The sequence below is a fragment of the Desmodus rotundus genome, chromosome 3 (genome assembly GCF_022682495.2).
Source record: "Desmodus rotundus isolate HL8 chromosome 3, HLdesRot8A.1, whole genome shotgun sequence".
Classification (NCBI taxonomy): Eukaryota; Metazoa; Chordata; class Mammalia; order Chiroptera; family Phyllostomidae; genus Desmodus; species Desmodus rotundus.
Window position 1 is genome coordinate 77518653 of NC_071389.1, and position 23123 is coordinate 77541775.

At 42.4% G+C, this 23123-nt stretch overlaps 1 protein-coding gene across 4 annotated transcripts in view; it reads right to left on the reverse strand.

The window, feature by feature from the left end:
- JARID2 (jumonji and AT-rich interaction domain containing 2) overlaps positions 1-23123 on the reverse strand; it is a 252654-nt gene that overhangs the window by 47935 nt on the left and 181596 nt on the right. For all 4 annotated transcript variants that reach the window (XM_024565376.4, XM_053920239.2, XM_053920237.2 and 1 more), the window contains 2 exons: positions 14534-14703; positions 3404-3580 (listed from right to left, as the gene is read on the reverse strand). In XM_024565376.4, the coding sequence (XP_024421144.2) occupies positions 3404-3580; positions 14534-14703 (347 nt within the window). The remainder of the gene's footprint in view (positions 1-3403; positions 3581-14533; positions 14704-23123) is intronic.

A 23123-nucleotide genomic window follows, 5' to 3' on the forward strand; every position in this document is an offset into this window, starting at 1 on the left:
AGATGAAACCACTGGTCCAATACTAGGTCAACAGACCACGTAAACATCTCCTATACTCCCACCGAGAATTTTCTATCACAAGTGAACCTTCTATAGGAGTATCTGTTTCATTCTGTTGTCATATATCACATTTAAACATCACCACTTTTTATAGCTGATTGGTACCCATTACAAGGAATTTCAAATTTATAAAGAAATGGGTCTCGGCAAAAGCAAAGCAGCAAAGAAAACTTCTAGCTGCCAAGGGAACTGCTGCCAATGTCTGTTCTGTGTTTATGACGATGACAATGGTCAATGCAGGAGGACTCAGATGAGAACTCGGCCAGTTCCTTCACCCTCATCCCTCCTCCTTCACGACTCCCTGTAATTTGCTTCCAGATACTCACTGCCCCTTCACATCACCAGCCTGCAACTCATGTAAAAAGAGAGTTAAAGATAATAATATCCACGCACATACAAGATGGTAATTTCTGACACCGAGAGTTGAATCTATAAGAAAATTATCTAGTCAACCAGTAAGCTCAAATAAGCCATAAAAGAAAGGGAGCTGAGTACCTCACCACACAACTGCCGAGCACATGTGGTACTAACTCACCTGACTGACATGACTGGTGGATTTGCCTATCAACCACGGTAAGGGAAGGAAAAGCAACACCACACAAACCCATTCTGATACAGTACTCATGAGCTGTATGACTCACAGATATGACTCCCAACTTCATGTTTTGTTCCTATTTCCTCTCAATTCATATTATACCAAAAGTAAAACTACAAGATTAAATACCTTCTCAAGATATTTTTTTTAATCCCTACTAGTCTCCCTTCTTGTTTCATTCTATCTCAGGGAGCTCATCCATTCTGACCGCTTCCACCAGCAGCTCCATGATAATAAATTCCCCGTCTATTCTCTGTAGCTTTCCTGCCTTTCACCATCACCACAGGTTCAACAAATAAAGTTCTGAACGACCCCCAAATCACCTCCCTTCCTATTACCTTTAGCCCTGCCTCTCCGGGCAGTTGTGAAAAGCTGATCATTTTTGCTTCAAAATGCCTCTTGCATTCATCTGAACTGCTGCATGTTCTCAAGTCCAGCTTCTCATCCGCTCTTTCCTGGCTGGAATCTTTGGACTCCCCCCCTCATGTCAGATTATACCCTGTCACTGAAGGAAGCATTCCAAATGTGATCTATTTCATCTTATTGCCACATCTAAAATCATTGACAGCTCCTTCATCTCTACATTTGAATTCTTCCTCCTGTCTAGCAGGGCATATGATCTCAGCACTCCCTGCAATTCCCAGTTACCTTTAAGTACACCCCCTATACTGGTGTGTCGATATGCCAGCATTCCACAGCTACAGTATTCCACATCACTGTTTACGTGGAATTTCATGGGTCATCTCTACACCTGTACTTGTATTCCAACTCATATGTACAGCTTTTTCAACTATCAAGACTTCCTGATGACCACAGCTGCAGGTAAAAAAAACTTTTTCCTGAAAGGTTAAAAATAAGTGACCATTTCACATTATGCTCTGGAATTATTAACCCCATTTCCCCGACTAAACTATAAGACCTTTAAAGTGGGGTCCACATCTTTACCATGTTTATAGGCTACCTAAAAACTGCTATAAGCAAGAGGTAGGAAAGATGAGCAATCATTAAATTGGCAAAGTAGAAAAGTCCAACCAAAATGGGAGGCAGACACAGATTCCCATCATGTCTAAGCTATGCTTGTCCCAAACCTCTATTTTCCACTGAGTCCAGAAAGACACATAATAGCTCAGTGTACAGCTGTGGCGTGGGGAGGGAGAGAGGGGGACAGGGAGGGACAGGGAGGGAGAGAGAGAGACATGGAGGGAGAGGGGAGGGGGAGGGGGGAGGGAGGGGGAGGGAAGGGGAGGGAGGGGGAGGGAAGGGGAGGGAGGGGGAGGGAAGGGGAGGGAACGGGAGGGTGTCTCAGATAGACAGACACTTTCCTTTGCCTCAGTCACTACTGAGAACACTGACTTTCTGCCAATTGTGCACAGAGGCTCCCTACCTCACAGGGTCTCTGAGTCCTAAAGGAACTACGACCTCTAGCAGAGATCCTGATAGGAGTTCATGAGGAAACCGCCGCAAGTGCTCCCTACCCCACTGTCACTGGGTCACTCTGCTTTTCTTACTTTCTTCCCCCCACCTGATACTAATTCAATTCGTTATTAAGTCTTCTCACCACCACCCCTGCCATATTTCTCTGTATCGTCTCATTTCTGTGTTGATACCCCTGCTATTTATATTGCCATGACCAACTTTGATCAGGTAATTGCCTACAATTACAGCCTTCCAATGTGTTTTCCTGTTCTTCATTTCCCTCTATTTAATCCTCATAATCGATCCCAGCATAATCTTTTCAGAACACATCTCCAATTAAGTCACTTCCCTGTTGAAAAACCACTAGGTTCTTTCCACTTAAGCCAACTTAAATAGTTTCCTCTCTCTGATATCTGATCTTTTATCCTACTCCTCCTCCTACACCATATATAGCACACTCCAGGAAAAAGCCTTGTTCATAATATACATGCATTTACCTGATTTTGTATCCTGAATAAGGGTTTTCTTTCTACACTAGCTCCACCTGCTGAAATCATAATAATAACTTGATCACAAAACTTTCTTCATTAAGCCTTTTTAACCACTCCTGATTTAATAGCATCTCTTCAGATTCTTCGTACCTAGAGCTCGTATGAAATTTATCATTATCTACAGGAACTACTATAAAGGACACATGGACAAAACCAAGGGGGAGGGTGGAGGGGGGGAGGGAGGTGGGTTCACCTGGGGTGGGGTAGAGGGATGGGGAGAAAAGGCATATAACTGTAATTGAATAACAATAAAAAAAAAAAAGTGAAAAAAAAAAAGAAATTTATCATTATCTCCACAACATAACAATATCTATACTCATCTCGACAATCTATTCATCTAGAATAGACTTGACTGTGCTATTATACTAACCTCTTTGCCCTTACAGTGTCCTGCACCTGGAGAAGCATACAGAACTAGCTTTACTACTAACAAGGTGTCAGCCATGACCACCTTCACCTTCATCTTCTCCACAGATGACCTGTTCCAGCTCTTTCACCCAAAGCTTTGGATTTTATCCTTTTTCCTTTTAAAATTAAAAAACAACAATGAGCCCTGGCTGATGTTGCTCAGTGGATTGAGTGCTGGCCTGTGAACTAAACCGTCACTGGTTCGATTCCTAAATCAGGGCACATGCCTGGGTTGCAGGCCAGGTCCCCAGTAGGGGGTGTATAAGAGGCAACCACATTGATGTTTCTCTCCCTCTTTTTTTCTCCCTCTCTTCCCCTCTCTCTAGAAACAAATAAATAAAATCTTTTTTAAAAAAATCGACAAAGAACCTACCATGCCCATTGTGAACGTGCTTGTGGGTTTTTCCTTTCCTGGGGGTTGACTGGCATGAAGATGAAGCATTGTTGGTGGCTGTTTTGACATCTTCTGTCTCATCATCTTCCTCCTCAACGTCCTCCTCGTCCTGAGAGCTTCCGAAATAGACCATGCTGTTGGGCAGCGCAGGAGAACCTGGGAGGTTTGAGAAAGGTGGCTCATAAACACAGGCCTGGATGCTCGCCCCTTGCAGAAGGAGCACTACAGACAGAGACATCTACTAAGTTACAAACCTAAGTCCTCATGACTGAGCAGACAGAAGAAACTATGACTCTCTATTGCCATTTTTAATTTATTTTGCAAATACTCACAGGAAATATCCTCCACCTGCATCCCCTAGAATGAGCAGGATGTCACTCACCAAGCATAACAGCAAAAGTTTTAAATTTCATCTAACCAGTTCCAGAGATGAGGGAATAACCACTAAAGACTGAACTGAGCAAGAAAACAAAACAAAAATAAATATGTAAAATCTATCCACAGTGTTAAAGACAAGAGACCATTCTGTGTTACTGCCAGCAACAACTTCAATCTTCCTTCCCATAAAATATTTTGGGGAGAGCTACTGCCAAGTAGCAGAAGTAATAAATATGTGAAATTCATTTCTTCTGTTGCCCACTTTACTGTGAGTGAGCTCTAGTCACACCAATAAAGATATAAGTAACCAATCTGTTCTCCTTCCCAAATGGAGATCTCACACTGCAAAAGTAATGGTCAAAACCATTCCTGTCCAAATTCAGAACGACTTGCTCCAACCAGAAGATTGGAATGAATGAGCAGCAGCAGGAGCTGAAGTGGCAAACCAAGCACCCATCTGGCAGAAATTCAACAAAACAGGTGCCTCCAGTGCCCTTCCCTTGTGCCGCAGTCAGGACCTACCAATATTAAAAACCCTCAAAAGTTATGTGGGTCTCACCACTGGGAGAAGTGAAACTCCAAAGGGATGTATGTGACAAGAATGAATGAATGAATGAATGAATGAATGACTAGATCCTCGGCAGGTAACAGAATGTGATACAGTCTGACAGATACCATTTCCAGTGTTGGGTGGTTTTTTTTCCCCTCCCCTTTGATCATTTCAATTAGAAGCAGGTTTTCAACAGAAAAAAGTTATTAAAACTGACACAGACTTTGGAGGAAGTCATTTAATCAAATAAGAGAAGGGAAGTAAAAAAAAGAAAAGGAAAGGAAGTATCTAGCCTTATTTCCACTGGAACATGTTCGTTATTCTTTTTCTAAGTGATCTTACAGTCAGCACAAGATTGTGACTAGGAAAGAGGAGCCACGGCCCAGCTTCCACACACAGGTAACACAGCCCTGCTGCCGCACCCTTCTTCCCTGACTCTAAACTGTACAAGGACTTCAGAAAAAAACAGGGAGACCTTTTTTCATTCACTCAGAACTCCTCCTGAGTAAAAACAAGAAATTTAACCCTAGGCTGCACTCATCTTAGCATGTAACATGACATGAGCAACATATGTTATATGCTGTCAGACACAGTGGGAGCTTCAGCACTTGGAATTTACAAACTCAGTGGTTAAATTTCCCTCTTTGGTAAAACGAGAGGGGATAAGTCACATAATCTCTTCCAATTCCTTCCAGATCAAAATGTCCATGTCTAGTGGGTGAAATCAGAAAGCTGGGTCAGTGTCAAAACGAGCAGGTTCTTGTGCAGACCCCGCAATAACTTGCGCAGCCGACTCTGCCATCTGTTGGAGGGAAGCAGGGTTAAGGCCTGCCTTTTGGGAAGTGAGACATGCATCACCCCTCCAGCCTTCCCCTTAGTCCCCTCAGCAGAAAATGCAATCAAGTCTGCAACTGATGTCATTTGGCAATAATGTGAAAACAGGGGAAAGTAAGACTCATAAAAATAATCTGTTCCAAGACAATCAGGATCAGGTAAAATTGCCATGGAATACATGAGAAAGAAGCAAGGAAGTAACTTCCACTTAAAGAATCTGTTGAGGATATTTTAAAATCTCAAACGTTGAGTAAGCAGCATGTAGCAATAATGACATTCCTTACACTGAAGATTTGGAGAAAATGGGGAGAACATTAAGTTTATGTTCCCAAGAACTAAAATGGAGAAATGTCTAGAAGCTCAATTCAGCATCCAAGTTTTGTTAATATCCTAAAGAAAGTGTACATGATGATTTCTTCAACAAAAGTAGAAAACAATCAATCTTATAAACGGATGTGTTTTAACAGCTTCTCAGTAAGTATAAATAAACTGAAGTAAGCGGGTAGATATTCTAAAAGAAGGACAGAGGCTAATATAAGAGAAATGTAAAATAGGAGACAAGCCATGACCAGGTAGGTCACCTGGTTAGAGAATCGTCCTGATACACCAAGGTTTCAAGGTTCAATCCCCAGTCAGGGCACATACAAGAAGCAACCAGTGAATGCATAAATAAGCAGAACAACAAATCTCTCTTTCTCTCCACCCCCCTCGCTCTCCCTCTCTCTCGCCTTCCTTTCTAAAATCAATAAACTTTTTTTTTTTAAGAATCAACAAAATAAAATATGAGACAAATGACCAGTCAAAAACAGGAGTTCTGAGGAACTTGCTCTTCAACCTAAACTTAGAAGAAAGCAAAGTCTTTCTGATGGAACTGGCTCCCAAGTCAGAAAGAACAGTTTCTCCTAAGTATGGAGGCACAGGGGACAAAAGCGGATTGCCTTCCACTAAAAGGTGATTTGGGTTCTATTTAGGTGATTGACATGTTGGTCTGGACCTGAAGGTAAAGCACCAACAAAGAAAAACAGAATGAAGGATACTTAAACCAGATGAGGAATGGAGAGGCTAGTACAATAAAGGGAGGGAAAACTAGGGATAAGTGGAGGAGAAAGATCACCGCTCAGCAATAAAGAACTTCAGATGGGGAGCTGAGTTAACTATTAACGGCCCTTAGTTCAAATACTAGGTTGGCACCCATTCTTCCCTTTGGCAGGTGCTACTCATAGAGGAACAACACTGCCTAGATATGGTTTTACTCTCCTTCCAGGTTTCATTCAAGAAGCCTCTGACCATCCATAACCTGTCTACCAGGAGTGGCCTCATGAACTATTAGCTTCTCCGCAGAAGAACAGGCCAGAACTTGAATGAGCCCCTCATACCTGTAGTCAAACTGAAGCAAATAGATCCTATAGATTCCAAAGCTCTGTCACCACGTAGCCATTGAACACCCCTCTGAGACCACTGAGCATGTGTGTCTGTAGAGTAACGGGGAGGATGAGCTAGCAGTCCAGGCCAGGAAAAACCACAGCACTGCAAAAGCAGCTTCTTTCTTTCTCATTGAGACAAAACCAGTAAGATCATCTCTTCTTTCACAATCAGGGCGACAGAGAAACATTGACTGTTATATGCTAGTACCTAGAAAATAACTACAAATCAACGTCAAAAAAAAAAAAAAAAAAAAAAAAGGCACCTGAGAAGCCAAACCCAGTTACGACCTTCATATGGGATGTATTTATTTCTTCCTAGCTTAGATAAAAGCTCGATCATCTAATTTTTAAATAAGTTTAAAGGAGGGGGAATCTGCTAGACACACATACACATAAAGGAAAGGATATTTTAAGACCCTAATAGCACACAGAAGTCTGGACTGCTTATCACTGGTGAAAATTACCCCACATTCCTCATAGAATGGGTGAATGGTAATATTACATAATCGTATTGATGGTAGGTCAACAGAAATTTATATTAATATTTAGTATCTGAAAATACAAGTGTGTGTTTTTCATTAAAAATAGTTTGCAACTTACAGATCCTAGCACAAAAGAGGTAAAGTTCATCTCTAAAAAATTTATTAGGGAAATTTCTTTCCTCCAAGTTATCAGGTGAGGCAAACATTTGAAAAGCTCATTGTGGGTCCAGCATTCAGGAAAAGGAGAACGTAGTTACAGGGATAAAAGTCACTAGCCTAAGAGAGCTGGAAGAGAGGTGATTCACAAACTGAAAATGCTTCCTAAAAAAAAACGACCTTCCCTTTCCACAGCAGGGCTCACCTACCACCTGCTGCAAAACACCATCGAAGTAAGATGTGAAAACAAGGGGGTCTCAGAAAGGGTTCAGCAGGCCTCAATCTGAGTCTTGCCCTGCTGTTCTCAGGATAGATTCTCCCTGTTGAGGATTAGACAGGGTACAAGCCCGATTCGTGACAGCGAGAAAGGCTGACAAGAGTCACATGACATGTCTCCTTTACAAACTCTGTGGTTTCAGAGAATTCATTAATGAAAGGTATCTTAAGAGGTTTGAGGATGCGGGGGTTGGGGGAGGGGTATACCCAATAAACTATAAAAGTGTATCTAGTACACAGTTTTCTATTAAAATTACAGGCAGATTTTCTATCCTGATTATTCAAGTGCATTAGCAAATGTGGGGAAAAAATGTGAACTTGGATCAGATAAGTGGAATCGGGAGTAGAGAGCGCATCTGCGCTTTGCCAAAGCCGTATTTCATTACTTTTCAGAATTATCTGGCAATGTCTCCACAATATTTACTGAAGTGAAAACCAAATGTTTTCATCTGGACAAAAATCAAACTGTGGTATGTTACAACCACAACAGGAATCATCTTAATCCAAAAGCTTGCTTTCTCTAATTTGGGCTGTGGTTTCTATAAAATTGGATTCTCCTCCATGAATCATGTACACATACAACCCTCCTTCCTATTATATTCCCTCCCCCAACCAGTTCTTTACCTCAACAAGCTAAACATAGCTCAGCTCTATTTTGGAAAGGCCCTGAAGGGATTCCCTTCACACTGTCATTTAGCTGGGGAGTCAAATCCTGTAGCTTGATCTAATACTAAACTCTGGGCTGGCCCATCGGGTTGGCACTTTCACAGCTGATCTTTAGGACACACAAAGAGAATAAGAAGCATTCAGCCTCTACTACCACATTAAACTGAAAAACAGGACTTCAACATGAACTGGGAGGGACTGTGTCGGGGGAGAAAGGCATAGTAATTTTACTGACTTCCTAAGTTAGAGGACAGGAAAGCTCCATCCACTGAAACTAGAGTCACAGAAAAAAGCGGATGCAACAACTGCCTGAGTTCGTTAATCCAACTCTGTGTACCAGGCACACTCTGGGCACCAGTGACCCAAACAGACCAGACATCTCCACTCACCCTGCACAGTCATGCAAACAGAGTGACAGCCGTCACATACAGATGGCAATCTCCCCACCTCTCCCAGGCTGGCCTTTACAACTTACAAGAGAAGAATTTACCACAGATTTCCCAAATTTCACCTACTTCCATACACCCCACGGTTATCTGCCTTCTCCAGATAATCACGGGCTTCTAGTTTTCTTTAACGTAATTCCCACTCATGACTTAAGTGACTTAATTCTCTATTGTAACAGAAAATTAGTATCACTTGCCTTAAAGAAAAGGTAATAATGAAAATAACAAAAAAAATTTTTTCATGTTCAGCTAAAGTCATTTCTGGCACCACCAGGAGTACGAGCAGCAGGGCTTTGGGGAACAACCCTCCAGGCCAAAGGCCAAACACAAAGGGAGCCCCTATTCCTTACGGGAGAAGGAGCTGCCCATGCAGTGAGACCATCCATCCTGCGTCTGCAACTTCTTTTTCTGTGTGTGTGTCAAAAAGCAACACCAATCATTGAAAAGGACTCCACATGGAACCAAAAAATCTAGGAAAAAGTGTCAGCTAGACAGTCAGAATTACTTGTCTCCTGGGACTCGGTTTACTTTACTGTACATTGAGCATCCTGTAATGACCCTAAAAGCTGGGAGGCAACATATGAAAAAGTACCATAAGCAACTCATACTTAAGTGATATCATTAGGCCATACATGGCTTCAGTGACAAAAACTCGAATTTCTAAATTCAGACTGTCACTTTACAAGCTAAGAAGAGGCAAACTGCTTCCTATCTGCCTTCCTACATGGGAAGGTAAGCAGGCTGGTGACAAGATCCTAGGGAGGTGTGGAAATGCAAAATGAATTCAACAGTTAGAATTTCTGGAACTTGGGAATAAGTGTGGGAGTAATGAGATGGAAGAGTTAGAAACCTTGGGCCAAGCCTTTTTTAAGGAAGAACAAGGAATGAAGTAATGGCTGCCTGACTGTGTGGCCAGTCTTTTCCTCAGCATTCCCCCTCTCTTCAGGCACAGCCCGCGGTCACGGGCCTAAGCCCAGGTGCTCCCTGCTGTGTCTGTCTGGTCCCACACGTAAGAACTTCCCCACATCAGGGCATGGGCTCTACCTCCAAGAGCCCCAACATGACAGACACAGTGATGAGAACAAACCACCTTCCCTCCCAACAATGTCACCTCCCATGCTGAGCTGGCTGACAGCAATGAGACCAAGTATCTTTTAATTAGCAGCTGAAATATTCCCCTTACAATCTTTTCCACAGCATTGTCTATACATGTGGCTTAAAACATACACAAACAAATACACAGCCAATCAAATACAATGGGGTCTCTGGATCTCTTTATCTCAAATGAATGTACAAATCATACCATAGAGCAGCCTTGAGGGGTTCAAACTATGTGACTTCAACCCTTCAAGTTTAGAAGTGGAACAAGAAGCAAAGTAACTTCATCCAGACCACAGAGCCATTCTCCACACCAAAGGCTGTGCTCTCTTCAGCACGCAGAGTGTCCACGAGTCATTGCAGGAACCCAAACACTATGGGAAAGGCCACCTGGCCTTTAGGACAGGGATACCAGTTAACTTCAGTGCTGTCAGAACAACAACGCCTCAGCAGCGAGCAAGACGCTCAGCAAACAGGACAGGACTATCCCTACCCGAAGTTTTGTTTCTTCATCTACCTTCTCTACATGAATTCCAGAAAGGACTGAAAAAGCTGAGGGAATCTCTATAAAGTAGGGAGAAAGCCAGAGATGATTGGGAGTCTGTGCCAGCGGCCACTGTCAGGGAAGGGGGACCCGCTTTATCTCCAGGGAGGGCACAGCCTGGTCAGAGGCCAGTTGGCCGGGACTAGGGCCAATCATCTGAGCACAATGTCTTGGAGCCTTAATAACTCACAAAGGTCACAGAACAATTAAAAGAAATCCATCCTTCCCCTCCTCCGCACTTAAGAATTCCATGGTTTCATATTTCTTCACTAGCCTGATAAAACTACCCTGGCAAATAAATCGCTTGCTCAGCAAAACTCAGCCAAGTAACAAACTCTAGTGAAAAACCAAGCACATGAGGAACATAAAGCTGGTTAGAGTTGGAGAAAAGAGGGTGGCCACTGAAACCCTCAAGGCGGTGAGAACACCATTTTGGAGCAAACTTTCATGGTTACCATTTTCAAAAATTAAGATGCAACACCACTCAGAAGGATCCATCAAAAAAAGCTGTGTACCACTCTGACCCTGCGCCTTCCTCCCCAAAGAGTTCATGTAATAGAAAGGATTCCCTTTTTGCTCAAGGAAGTTCATTATTAGCACCATAGTGTTCCCTGCAATTGGAGGATTACTTAATTGCTTTCTAGCAGGTTAATCCCCTTTCATTCTGTGACCTCTAAATCACCCCAGGCTTCTGCATTTGCCCTACTTAGATTCTATCATCCTCAATACCTGAAGCCAGTACTCTATCAAAGTATGTGCTCCTTGCCAACAAAGCCACTCTTTAGAGAAAACGCCACTTTCTAGTACTTTTAGTCTAGTCACCTGGCTTTTTAGATTGTTCCTCTAACTATCAAATCAAACTCTCCTCTCTGCTGTGTGTCTGCCAAAGCTCACTGGGCAATAGTGAGTAAGTGCACTGGGACAGCCACCAAAGGCGCCATCTGGGCCTGTTTCACACCCATTAGCTTTAGCTTGACTCCACAGCAACTGTGTCCTACAGACACTGTCTGCCCATCTTACACATGGGGAAAGTCTTGTCTGCATTCCTACAATAACCCCAGTGGGATGGCCTTCCTGGAGCCTTAACCCATCTTCCACTGAGCTGCCAGATCATCTTACTAAATAAAGGTTATACTGCGTCACCGCTCAGCTGAAGAACCTCAGTCAGGCCCTCATAGTTAGCCCAGAGCCCACAGAATTCGACTCATCTAACTTCCTGGTTTTCACTTGGGGCACTCCAAGCCACACACCCTAACACGAACCCAGGCCTTGTTGGGGTTTCTGCAGAACCGCTTCCAAGCCCCACTCCCTTTCTACAAAGTCTGCTCAGTGTCACTCCTCTCTGCAGCCACCCCAGGCAGCCCTGAGCACTGTGCCACTTGCTTCCTGCTGATAAGGTGCACACCTCCATCCTGGCATTTTCACATGTTTATTGTTATGGTTTCTTCCACCTACCATGCTGACACTGCTTTCCTGTTTCCAATCTCTGTTTTCTAGGTGTCTAGCATATAAAAAAGATTCAATATGAGCCTGCTGAATTAATGAGCAATTGAATGACAGCTGATCACTGAAGAGTCTCTAAGACTCGCGAACAAAAGGCAGGCAGTCCCCAAACAGAAACAGCCTTCACAAAGGCTGAACTCAACCCCCTCCTCAAAAACAACTTTCTCCATCCAGCAGTGCGGAACTATAACACCCAAGGTCAGAAGAACGGAACTGTGTGTGGGGGTGTGTATGTTTCAGGAATCCCTCCGGGAATCTACCTTGTTTGCAGGGCCCCATAAAAAGAAAAATGTAAATAAAAGAATCATTTAACCTGCCACTGTTCTACTGTATTAAGGTTTGTAATCTGTTAATAAACATAGTCAGAACAAAGAGAAGATGACAGAACTCATTAAGAATAACAAGACTGGTAACAGAAAATAGAGCGATGGTATGAATTTACATGGCACATACCCCCTTCTGCCACTTCTCCCCATGTATCAGTGAAAGATACTAATTATGCCTCTGGCAAGACATGTGGACCCCCTTCAAAGCAGCTATTTGAAGATAAATACACTTGCAGACAAACACTTCAGGCCCTGCTGCCCTATTTTTTCCATTCTCCTTCCCTTTAGAAATTTTAGGTCATGATAGGAAAGGAGAGAGCCTTGCCAGACTTAGGCAAAAGGTCTCTGAGTGCCTTAAAACAGACTTTTTAAATCTCTAAAGCTTTTTAATCCTTGAATGACTGACTGGCTCGTGTGTTTACATATCTACACTAATCCCAGTTTTATAAATGGTTTTGGGGTTACCCCCCCCCACAGGTTTCACTGAAGATACTGAATGGAGCTGTGGGAGAAGACATGGTCTTGGGCTAGTCTGGTGTCCTTCCCAATGCCTTTCCCAGCCTTTCAAGATTTATTCTCTTCCATATTCCAAATCAGCGCCAACATGACTCCAGGTGATAATTGGGGAATAGAGAAAAAAATGATCTGTAATCCTTGGCAACAAGTATCACTTCCAGGTCTCTGATTTGATTCCAGACATTGTTTCCTATAAATAGTGAGCTTATTAAAAACTGCCTTCTCTACTCCTAATAGTGCCCACTGTAACCCAAGGGTGATGGAGTGACTGGACTCCTTCAAGCTGAACATCAAGTTTGGAGCCCTGACAAGCTCTATTTGGTTTGCAATTCACACCAAAAAGGAAAAGCATAATTAGAATGCAGGTATTATAGTGGTAATCAGATTCCCAACTGTCAACTTCTGAAAAGACTTCAGAGGAGGCAAAGATGTAAATGAAGAGAGACATCATCAGCAGTTGACATCAAAAAGTGAGAAATACATCTAAATATAAATACTAAATTAGATAAATGGTAAAACATTTGCAAAATGGAACAGGTATTCATGTGATACTGGAAAACCAGAGTACAAAAATTAAAATACAACACAATTCCACTTCAGGGGCGTGACTTATGAGGGAGACCCCCCCAAAACAGAATTTATTTATAAAAATTGTGTATTTATTCTCACATGTTTAAACTTCAGTCACCTTCAAAGTACTCTTCATCCGATGCAATACACCTATCAAGATATTTTTTCTACTGCTCAAAACAGTTTTTAAACAAATCAATGTTGATCCCTTTTAGTGTTTCTGTAATTTTTTGTTTCACCTCTTCCACATCAGCAAAACGTTTCCCTTTGGGGACTTTTTTCCATCCATGTAAACAACAAAAAAGTTGATCGGGTGAATAGGGAAGGTGGGGTGTGGGGGTCATGCCATTTTGGGTCAAAAACCTCTCAACACTCAGCACAGTGCGGGCAGGTGCTCTTGTAAACCACCACCGTGAAACGGGCAAATGTGTTCAAAGTCTTTAAAAATTTTTTTCACTGAAGCCAAACTCAGCCTGTCACAACAAAACCAGCTAGTAAACTGATACAGGTGGGTTCCTAGAACACTTAATTGATGGGGAAGCCTGTACTACTAGGGGCCCACCCTCCAGAAGATAATTCCAGGGTTTTCAGGGACACTCCCTCATATATCATTGTGAATGCCCTAATTTTGTTGGTTATAGACTGTCCTTATTTAAAAAAAATATTTATACTAATGTGTTAAGGAGCAAAGAGGGTATCAAATGAAAATTTTCTCTCAAGTAGTTTAGGAAAAAGTTCTGTGCACTATACCTAAGTCTTGCTATAATTTACTTCAGATTATTAAAAAAAAGAACAAAAAAGTACATAAACTTGAACCTCAAGCCAATGACCCACTGCAAAGAGCCTCTCCCTCCTGTTCACCTTCTCTCAGCTAACCTCACCAAAGGAACTCTCCGAGTTCATGGCTATCTACAGCTCCTCTCTATCATTAAGAGGCTCCTCAATCTCTCTGCCAATCCTTTTGTGTTTGTCCCTCACAACTGTTAGAAAACTTAGTTCCTGTGGTAAACACTTACCCAAACACAGACATGTAAATCCAAACCCATCTTCTATTACAAAATTTTATACTCACCTTGCACTTTGTTAATTGCTCCTATACATATATTGACCAATTACTTCCACTGTTAATTATGCTTAGAAATTAAGAGTGAAATGAAAACAGAGGGAGAAATATAAAGACTCAAGCACCCTTAGTGGGATTTCTCACTTTAAACTCTACCTCAAGGAACTGAAAGCAGCATGCAGCAGAGACGAAGCTAACATCTATTCCTGTGTGTGGTATATTCCTTTTTCTTTCAACTAGGCTGTTCCTTCCAAACTTACTGGTAATACAGTCTTACCTCGAAGGCAGAGAAAAGTAAGAAAATCTTCTGTCTTAGGCTTCCTTTTAGAGAGGTCAGAAATTTGAGTAGCTGGAGGGGGTAGCAATGGCTCCACTATCTTTACTGGAGTTGTGCTGGGACTATTCGGCTGAGATTGAGCAAACTTCCTTTGTGCTTGCAGCCTGGGCCTGTAAAAGCAGAAGAAAATTAAAAACAAATTAAGCAGAGATCAAAGGGTATAGAACTACGTGCAGCAATAAAATTATGCAACAAAAGGAGGAAAACACCCTGTTTCAAGCAAATTATTTCTAATTAAGGTTCTATATCTCTGACAGGCCTGCTCTGAAGGGCAACAAATTTGGTTGAAGGGCCGTGTTTCACACACTGATATAAAATATGTGCCATGAGCATGTATGCACCAGCACACACCTGTGAACAGACCACTTGTGTGCCTGCACATTTCGAAAACTATATGTGGTGTTTGATGACGTGGGATTACTGGTGTAGGAATAAAGTTAGCCCACAGTGATGAGAAAACACAAATCAACCTGCCACAGCCATACAGTATTTGATTCGCTAACATGACACTGTCACAAACACACGGCGCCCTCCCTACGGAGTCCTTATACCCAGGGCACCGCTGCTGTGCATCTACCACTGACCCCGTCTTGTGCCTCGCTTCTGATCACTTCTGACTCCCATCAGCCACGTAAGTTCACTACAGTAAAGCTTGTAATGCAGAAAAAATACGTATTTCCCTAGTCCACCCAAAACTCTTCCATCCCCATCACAATATGGATTGCTCTCTGCCTACACAGGGTGAACTCAATCCCCTTAGTTAGAAATTCAAAAAACTGGCCTTAATCTACCCTTCAGGCCTCTTCCTCATTACAATCCCACCTAGATAATAGCTTCCGACTTAAACACATAGTGTCCACAAATCACAATTTAGAGTTCCTTAACTGACATCTTTCATTTACAAAATCTTTCCTTAAAGATTTTATGTATTTATTTTTAGAGAAAGGGAAAGGGAGGGAGGGAGAGAAACACTGAGCAGTTGCCTCTTTCATGCCCTCAACTGGGAGCTGGCCAGCAACCCAAGGACCTGCCCTGACCAGGAATTGAACTGGTGACCTTTCAGTTTGCAGGACACCACCCAACCCACTGAGCCACACCAGTCAGGGCTCATTTACAATATCTTAACGTAAGACATATACCTTTCTATCAAGTTGAATACTAGTGAGTCTTGGAATGGTTTCTTTCCACTGTTCCTAACACCAAGCTGACATCAGAGCCGATAGTTAATTTCCCTTTCCCTATACATATCCTAACATATTTTTCCTTTATGTATAACTAACCTGACATTTATCATAAATTGTCTCATAATAGCTCTTTCTTTCACTGTAAGGCTCTCAATCCATCAATGGAAGTAGGTACCTCTGAGACCACTTTAAACTGTCTATCAGGCCCTGCTCAAGAAAGAGGGGGATGGGGCTGCGCGGGGAAGGGGCGGGGGCGGGGGCACGCACACGAGAAGAACCAAGCAGCAGCCCTACAAGCACAGGGCTTTATCTAGATCTGGTCAGAATCCCAAATCAGACTCAATCACCATGTGGGACTGATAATGCCAGCTCAGTTCAAGGTTGCTCTGAGTTACTACATAAGAAATAAAAGGAAATCCAATACATTTGTAAAGCATAAGCAAGTAAGTTTCCCCTGAACTATTGTTGGGATTAAAAATAGTACATTAAACTGCTGACATTCAAAATACTTAGAATTTTAAATTAACTCTCTAGTATTCAATAAAATACTAAACCAAGATGTTCTCCTTTGTAAAAAGTAACACCTTTAAATTTAATCTCCCGTAAGTCCTGACCAGTCTCTACTACTCTTGCCTCTCCTACCACCCACCCAAAGCACTATGGTACAGATCATATTCCCTATGCAAACTGACTTTCGATCAAAGGGAGATAGCAGGACCACTATGCACTGACTGAGCAACCTTCAGTCCTTAAAATCTGCAAACCTCACAGCCTATCAAAGGCACTTCAGAATCCAGGACAAAGTGAAACAGCCACGTTAACAAGGTACAGACAGAAAGCTCAACAAGTTTAACAATTCCTCAGATGTTCTAAGTGAGAATAAAGAACGAAGCGCTTTTTTGCAACTGCCTGTGTATGATGGGATAGACCTTCAGGGTGTGCTGAGAAGCCACTAAGCCCAAAGGAGTGATCTTCAAAGGCAGGTAGTGAAAGTTCAGACTTGCGGGGGAGGCAGGCGGGATTGTGACTTTGGAGTGGTGTTTCTCAAACTACTTGACTTGAGGACCAGTTTTGTGTGAATCTTTCCTTTTTAAATTCCTACCTTTTGCAAATGGATACTTTTATAATCATTTTTTCGATTCAAGACAATCAGACTGGTGGACAAGGGGGATGGAATTTTCAAAAGATAAATACAAGCCAAAATTTATTGTTAGATTCAACAGATATAAAATCACTCTGTCAAACGCTTTCAGTTTCTAAAAAGCTCACTCTCCATTTCTGTATCCCACCCGCAGGCAGCCAGCACAGCCCATACCTGGAACAGTACTGCTTCAGAGGAAGCACAAGACTAAAAAACTCAGCTTTGTTTCAATAGCCTCAGCCTGGCAACATGGTGCCACTTGCAGGTGGACTGACCCCCACAGAACTGCCTTCCTCCTCCAACAAAGCTCCTCCTCTCCATCAGCCATCCTTCCCAGTTAAAAGAAAACCTGGGTAATTTCATTCTACTAAAAACTTTTTTAAATTGGTAATTTTATATCTGTACATCTTCATTTAAATGGACACGGCACACACTCTGAGCAGTGAAGGAGTTTACAGAAATCCTGCCTGCCTGGGAGCAGGATGTTCTGTGTTTATTGCTCTTTCAAAAGTCAGCAGCAACAAATGCCACACATTATGAGAAGACGGCACAGCCATAATGAAAAACAAACACAGTCGATGTCACCGCAGATGACAGAGCGGGACACGGTGAGATATTTTACAATTTCAGGGCCTCAAAGATAAACTGCTCCTACCAGTGTTCAAATAAAAGGAACTTTTTGCCTGATGACTTTCTCAGTGAGACTATGAAAAATAAGGCAATAACAGATTAAAAAGTGGCAGTAAAATAAATTACCCCTCAGAGTATTAAGCCAAGCTCCCAAGTGATTAAGTATTTGTGTGACCCAGATGAAAGCAGGAACAAAAGAACAAGACAAACCAATATCTTTTTTTAGAGGCCAGAAGAAGCTGTACTTCGCAAAAAGGGCAGGTCTGTGGTTTGGCTTTTCAACCTGCAGTCCCAGGAGGATTACAAAGGTGTTGACTTTGCTTTGTTGGCCCCACACAACAAAAGAGTTTGAATGACACAATTTACAGGCCAAATCCATGGAGTAGGCACTTTTAGCCACACAGATATGTTTGAGGGATAGGTGGTTCATTCTAGAATGTCTAGTATAAAGAAGTAACTGTATGTTATCTTAAATCAGTATTATAAAACAGGGTGGGGTGGAGTGTAGATGTTCTGAAGAACCAGAACAGCAGCCTCTGGAGATGTTGGGGGCTGAGCGGAGGGGCAGGCAGGCCAGATCAGACACTTACCAAAGGCTGAAGAGGGAGTTCGGGCTCTGGGAACACCTGCACTCAACCTGATCGCCTCCAGAAGCAAGCAAGCAATCAAGGTGGTACCCACCCCCCTTCCATCAGCTGACTGGCATTTTAACCAGAAACACCACCTTCCATTCTGTTACTAGAGTGAAAACATTCTGAAATGAAAATAGTTTGAACTAAGGAGGTTCAGAGTCATCAGGGGGAAGGTAGTACAAGTTCCTGGGGTCAAGGGAAAAACAGCATGTCCAAAGCCTTTCAGCCTTGAGTTAAGCCAGGATGGCCACTGGTAATCATATGCAGAAATGGCGGAACACAGACAATACAGACGGTGTTTGTCCCTCGTGCAAATGACAGAAGAATCAATTACAGCACAATTTACTTCCATGTTTGAAGTTTACTGATCAAGAAAGAAGTTTCCCCTACAGAAACCCCCTCTATTCTAGGAACTCTCGTGTATCCTAGGGTCAATGAAACCAATTAAACTCTCAGCAAGCCAAGTTACACAGATCAAGTAAACACAAACCAGATAAGGAATAAATAAATAAATATATTTATATATAAATATATTGAAGGTAACACTGTATTTACAGTGTGTAAAAATCTAGGGTTGGGGGCAGTAGAGGTGAGGGACAAAATTGATTTTAGATCAAATCACTATTGTCACTTACCTTCCATTGTGTAAATGTCTGCATGTGAATTACAGGACTAAAAAAATGCAGAGCCAGATTAGAGAATATAGATACAGTCTGCTATTTCTGTTTGGTGTTTGAGACAAATGTTTAAAAGCAAATGGCCTTCATTTTTGAAGAGATCTTAACATTATCCTTGCTGCAGAGATGGAATCAACTCAGAGAAGAGCCACACAGCGTGGATGGCAGAACAGGTAAGACCAGCCAAACCTTGGGTCCTCAGGTCTGAGTCTTCTCTGCCACACCATGCCACATCCAAGTGGGAGGTGAGGCACACAGCCTAGTCATGGCAAAGCCATCTTGGGTGCCCCTCTTCTAGAAACTCTTGGGTCCAGGAGCCCCATGGCAATTTGGGCATGACAAAAAAAAAAATCAAAGTAAAACAAAAATAAAAATAAAATCAGCTACATTGGTGTGAATGCTACTTAAACTAAAATGTCTCAGAAGGAAGTAACAATGTGTTGAAATGAAATCAACTTACTGATCTGATCCCACAGAGTGTCCCTCTAGGTAGAAATAAATGCCCACAGGTATAGGCAACAGTCAGAGGGGAACTTACTTATTCAACACTGCTCTTTGCATCTGGAATGCTCTCCTCCTTTATCTTGCCAGGACTGACTAGGTCTCATCATCCAAAAGAGGAAGATTTCAGGCTTATTACTTCTTAGGGAGGTCACTTGTTCCAATTCCCTGTTAAAAATTCCCCTTCTCAGAGACACCAAACCATCCTAAACTAATACATCCCCCATGACTTACCACTTAGCCCCAATTCCATTCCTTACATTCTGTGGTCCCAAAAGAGTAGGCTCTACTGCAGTCTCCTCTTTATGACCTATTTCTGCGTAGGCTTGTTACTGTGTACCAAGGACAAGCCCTGCACAAGCACTGAGAAGGAAGAGCAGGACACTACACTTCTGTACCATTTATAAACCATATAATTCATCATTCATTCTTTAGGAATTACCCAATTTAACACATGAATGTCTCTGAGCAGAGGGGCAGACTGAACGACAATCTAGAGGTGTCCGGGAGATCTGGATAAATCTGAAACAGACCCAACAGCAACAGAAGAGGAAGAGATGTAGTGTTCTGCCCCAGGGAAATTTACCGGCCATCCCAGTGTAAGTTTACCCAAAGGTCAGCTGGTATTCAGTTTCCCCTGGCGCAGTACACAGGTACAGGAAAGCTGAATAAAGAAAACTGTATACAAGTTTGGTGAAGGGGTGGCAGCAGGGCCCGGAACCAGGCCCAGCAACTCCAGTTTTTTATGTCCTGGTGGTCCAGCGGCTGGAACACCTAGTCCAAAAGCATCTGGGATCCCCATGTAGCCCAAAGTTACAGGGACTACCACCCACGGAGAAGGAAGCCCCACTGTGTACAGGCTGGTGGCCTTGCTGGAGGAGGCAGCAGTCATCAACCAGAAGATCAAGGAAAGCTCCCTGAAGGAGGTGATGGCTAAGCTATACCCTGATTGACATATAGGAGTTGGGTGACAAAGGGAGAATTGTGCAGCCACCTTGGCTAATGGGATGAGCCTCCAGCTGCCTGTTGAAGAAGTAAGCCCCCCTTTGCCCTTCCCTGTATCTGCCCCAGTTCTCCCTTCCCCAACCCTCCCAAGCTGTGGGCTGAGTTAGAGATGGGGGAAGAGAGACTGGAGAGATGGTCTCCTGTGGCCAAGCAGAAAGCAGCAAGATGCCCAATACTGAGGGCATGACATCCAAAGATTACTACTTTGATTCCTGCACTCTCACTTTGGCATCCACGATGAGATGCTGAAAGACGAGGTGTGTGCCCTTGCCTACTGCCACTCCATGTTTCAGCACCGGCACCTCTTTAGGACCTCTTCCGCTACCTAAGATACATATAAGAAGGCATTCTTTTTCTCCTGAGCTGTCTCTCATTTATGGTTAGTTAGCATAGCCAACAGCCAGAAATTATTTTGCTTGATCACTTAAAATTTTTACCCCCACAAACCTTCAAATGTTTCATATTGCCCTGGCTAGGTAACTCAGTTGGTTAGAGCATCATCTCAATATACTACAGTTGTGGGCTCAATCTCCAGTGGGGGCACATACAAGAAGCAACCAATGAATATATAACTAAGTGGAAACTGTCCCTCTCGCTCCCCTCTCCCTCCCCCTCTAAAAATCAATGAAGAAAAATTTCATGTTTATTTAGCTTTTTAAAAAATGTGCAGCACCTCTACAGGAGCAAAGAAACACACCAAAATAGACACTGGTATTATTTTGAAAGTTAGCAAGTAAACTGCAAGGCAATGCTTATAAAGAAACTTCACCGATAAGCTGACAAAGTCTTATGCCAAATACTTCTGTGTTATAATAATACTCTCTGTGTGCCCCCTCCCCACCCTCCCCAAATCATGCATTTAGAAGCTTCCCAGGCAGTCTGCCATCAGAAACCTCACCAGAGGGTGGCACTATTCCCCTGGGGTTCTCCACAGGATAGAGTTAACCAGCTTATTGCTATCTCTGTACTCAATCTCTAGGATAGCTCTAAATATGGCACAAAGCAATTTCCAGGTTAATTAAGTTCCATTTCTGTCCAGGATTTCTGATAGTTTACAAATCTGAATAAGACACAGTGTATGTGTACAATTTGGATGGGGAGAGCAGAATCAAGAGGGACTAGGCGATTTAAAGAAATGCCCAGCTGGTCCCTTGTTGGGACGAGTAAGCCAACCACCATTTTATTAACTCAGTTTTCCAATATTAAAACTGTAAGCTGATAAATCCAATTATTTAGATTACATCTAAATTCTAAACAAGGAGCAAAAAGAATGTGTGGGGGGGCAGGGTCTGTTCATTCAAAAAATAACACATATTGTGTCTGGCAAATGCAAAATGACCGGCAAGGCTGTGCTCTTTGTACCGGTGTGGGACCAGGCCCTGAAGCTTTGCCAACTTGCTGAAAGGCCTATTCAAAAAAAAAAAAATTTCCTGTGTTTCCATCCCCCAAATAATTACCCACTCTATTCCACCCCCAGACACACACACTAAAAACCTGGCAGCTACTCAAAGAAGTAAGAATATGCCTGTGTGCGTGTGCACGTGAGCACCCTGGAAATTGTGGGGGGTCGGGCAGGGGATATCCCCTACCCAGGGCAAGCTGCCCACCAAATTCAAATGCAAGTGCAACTGCAGAAAAACCACACAAGATGGTTGTAAACATCCTGTATAGTAAGGAGAAAATAAACACATCCTCAAGTGAACTCAGAGGCTAAGCAGAGACTAACTCATACTGAACTCTCCAGCCAGCAGACTGGCAATGTACTATACCCTGCTCTGTTCATGCCCCACCCTCCTCCACAGCTGTAATAATCTGTTTATTAAGTTGTAAGGATTTCACACAATGAATATCACAGAAAAGTGAGGTCAGCTGGCTCCATGGGAAGAGTTTTGTGCCACAGAATGCCTGTTACCTGGTCTTTCCAGAGCTCTCATATCGGTTCAGAGGCCTTATTTCTTGCTTTATTTGTAGACATATGAAATAAGAGTTTATGCTAAAAACCACAGGGTATTAAATATTTGCAGCATTTGTCTTAATTAGATTACATGAGCATTTATTTTCAGTAGAAGTTTTGTTATTAACAGGATTTACCTAGAAGAACTTTTTTTGGTTCAATCCCCTCAAGATGAATCCTTATGAAGTTTTGCTTGGTCACAGGGGTACAAGGAAAAGAACAGTGCATCACAAAACCCGGCCTTTAGTGCAACTAACCTGTACTCTAGGGCAAGCTGGGCGTCAATTTACTAATTTTTTTTAAAGGAAGTACAGGAGACTATGAAAAGGAGAAAACTACCTCTCCCTCTAGGTCCAATCTTCTCTGACTTCATCTATAAAACCTACATATAATAATTCTTGTAATAATTCCTTTGGATATACAATTTCATAATTCAAAATGAGACATACTGATCTTTTGCCTGTGCGCAGTGGGTAATCAGAACCTTAAATCACCAAAATGTCTGTGTTGCTAAGCTACAGATTCCCAGAACCAACTTCCTAACTATACCTTGTCAGGCAATACAACAAATCTGTAACTTTTAGATTTTGCAATAAGTATACTTACAGTCTGGCACTTTAGAAGATGGGGGTGGAAAATTCTTGTAAATCTTCTAATTTTTTTTTTTTTTTTTTAGCAATGGTACAATTCCAAAAGTTGTCCCTTAATTCTCTTAAACTATTAAATAGTAACAATACTCTCTATATCCTGCTTCCTTAAGACTTAACAGTTCTAATTAAGAGTAATTCACGCATCTAGAGAAACAT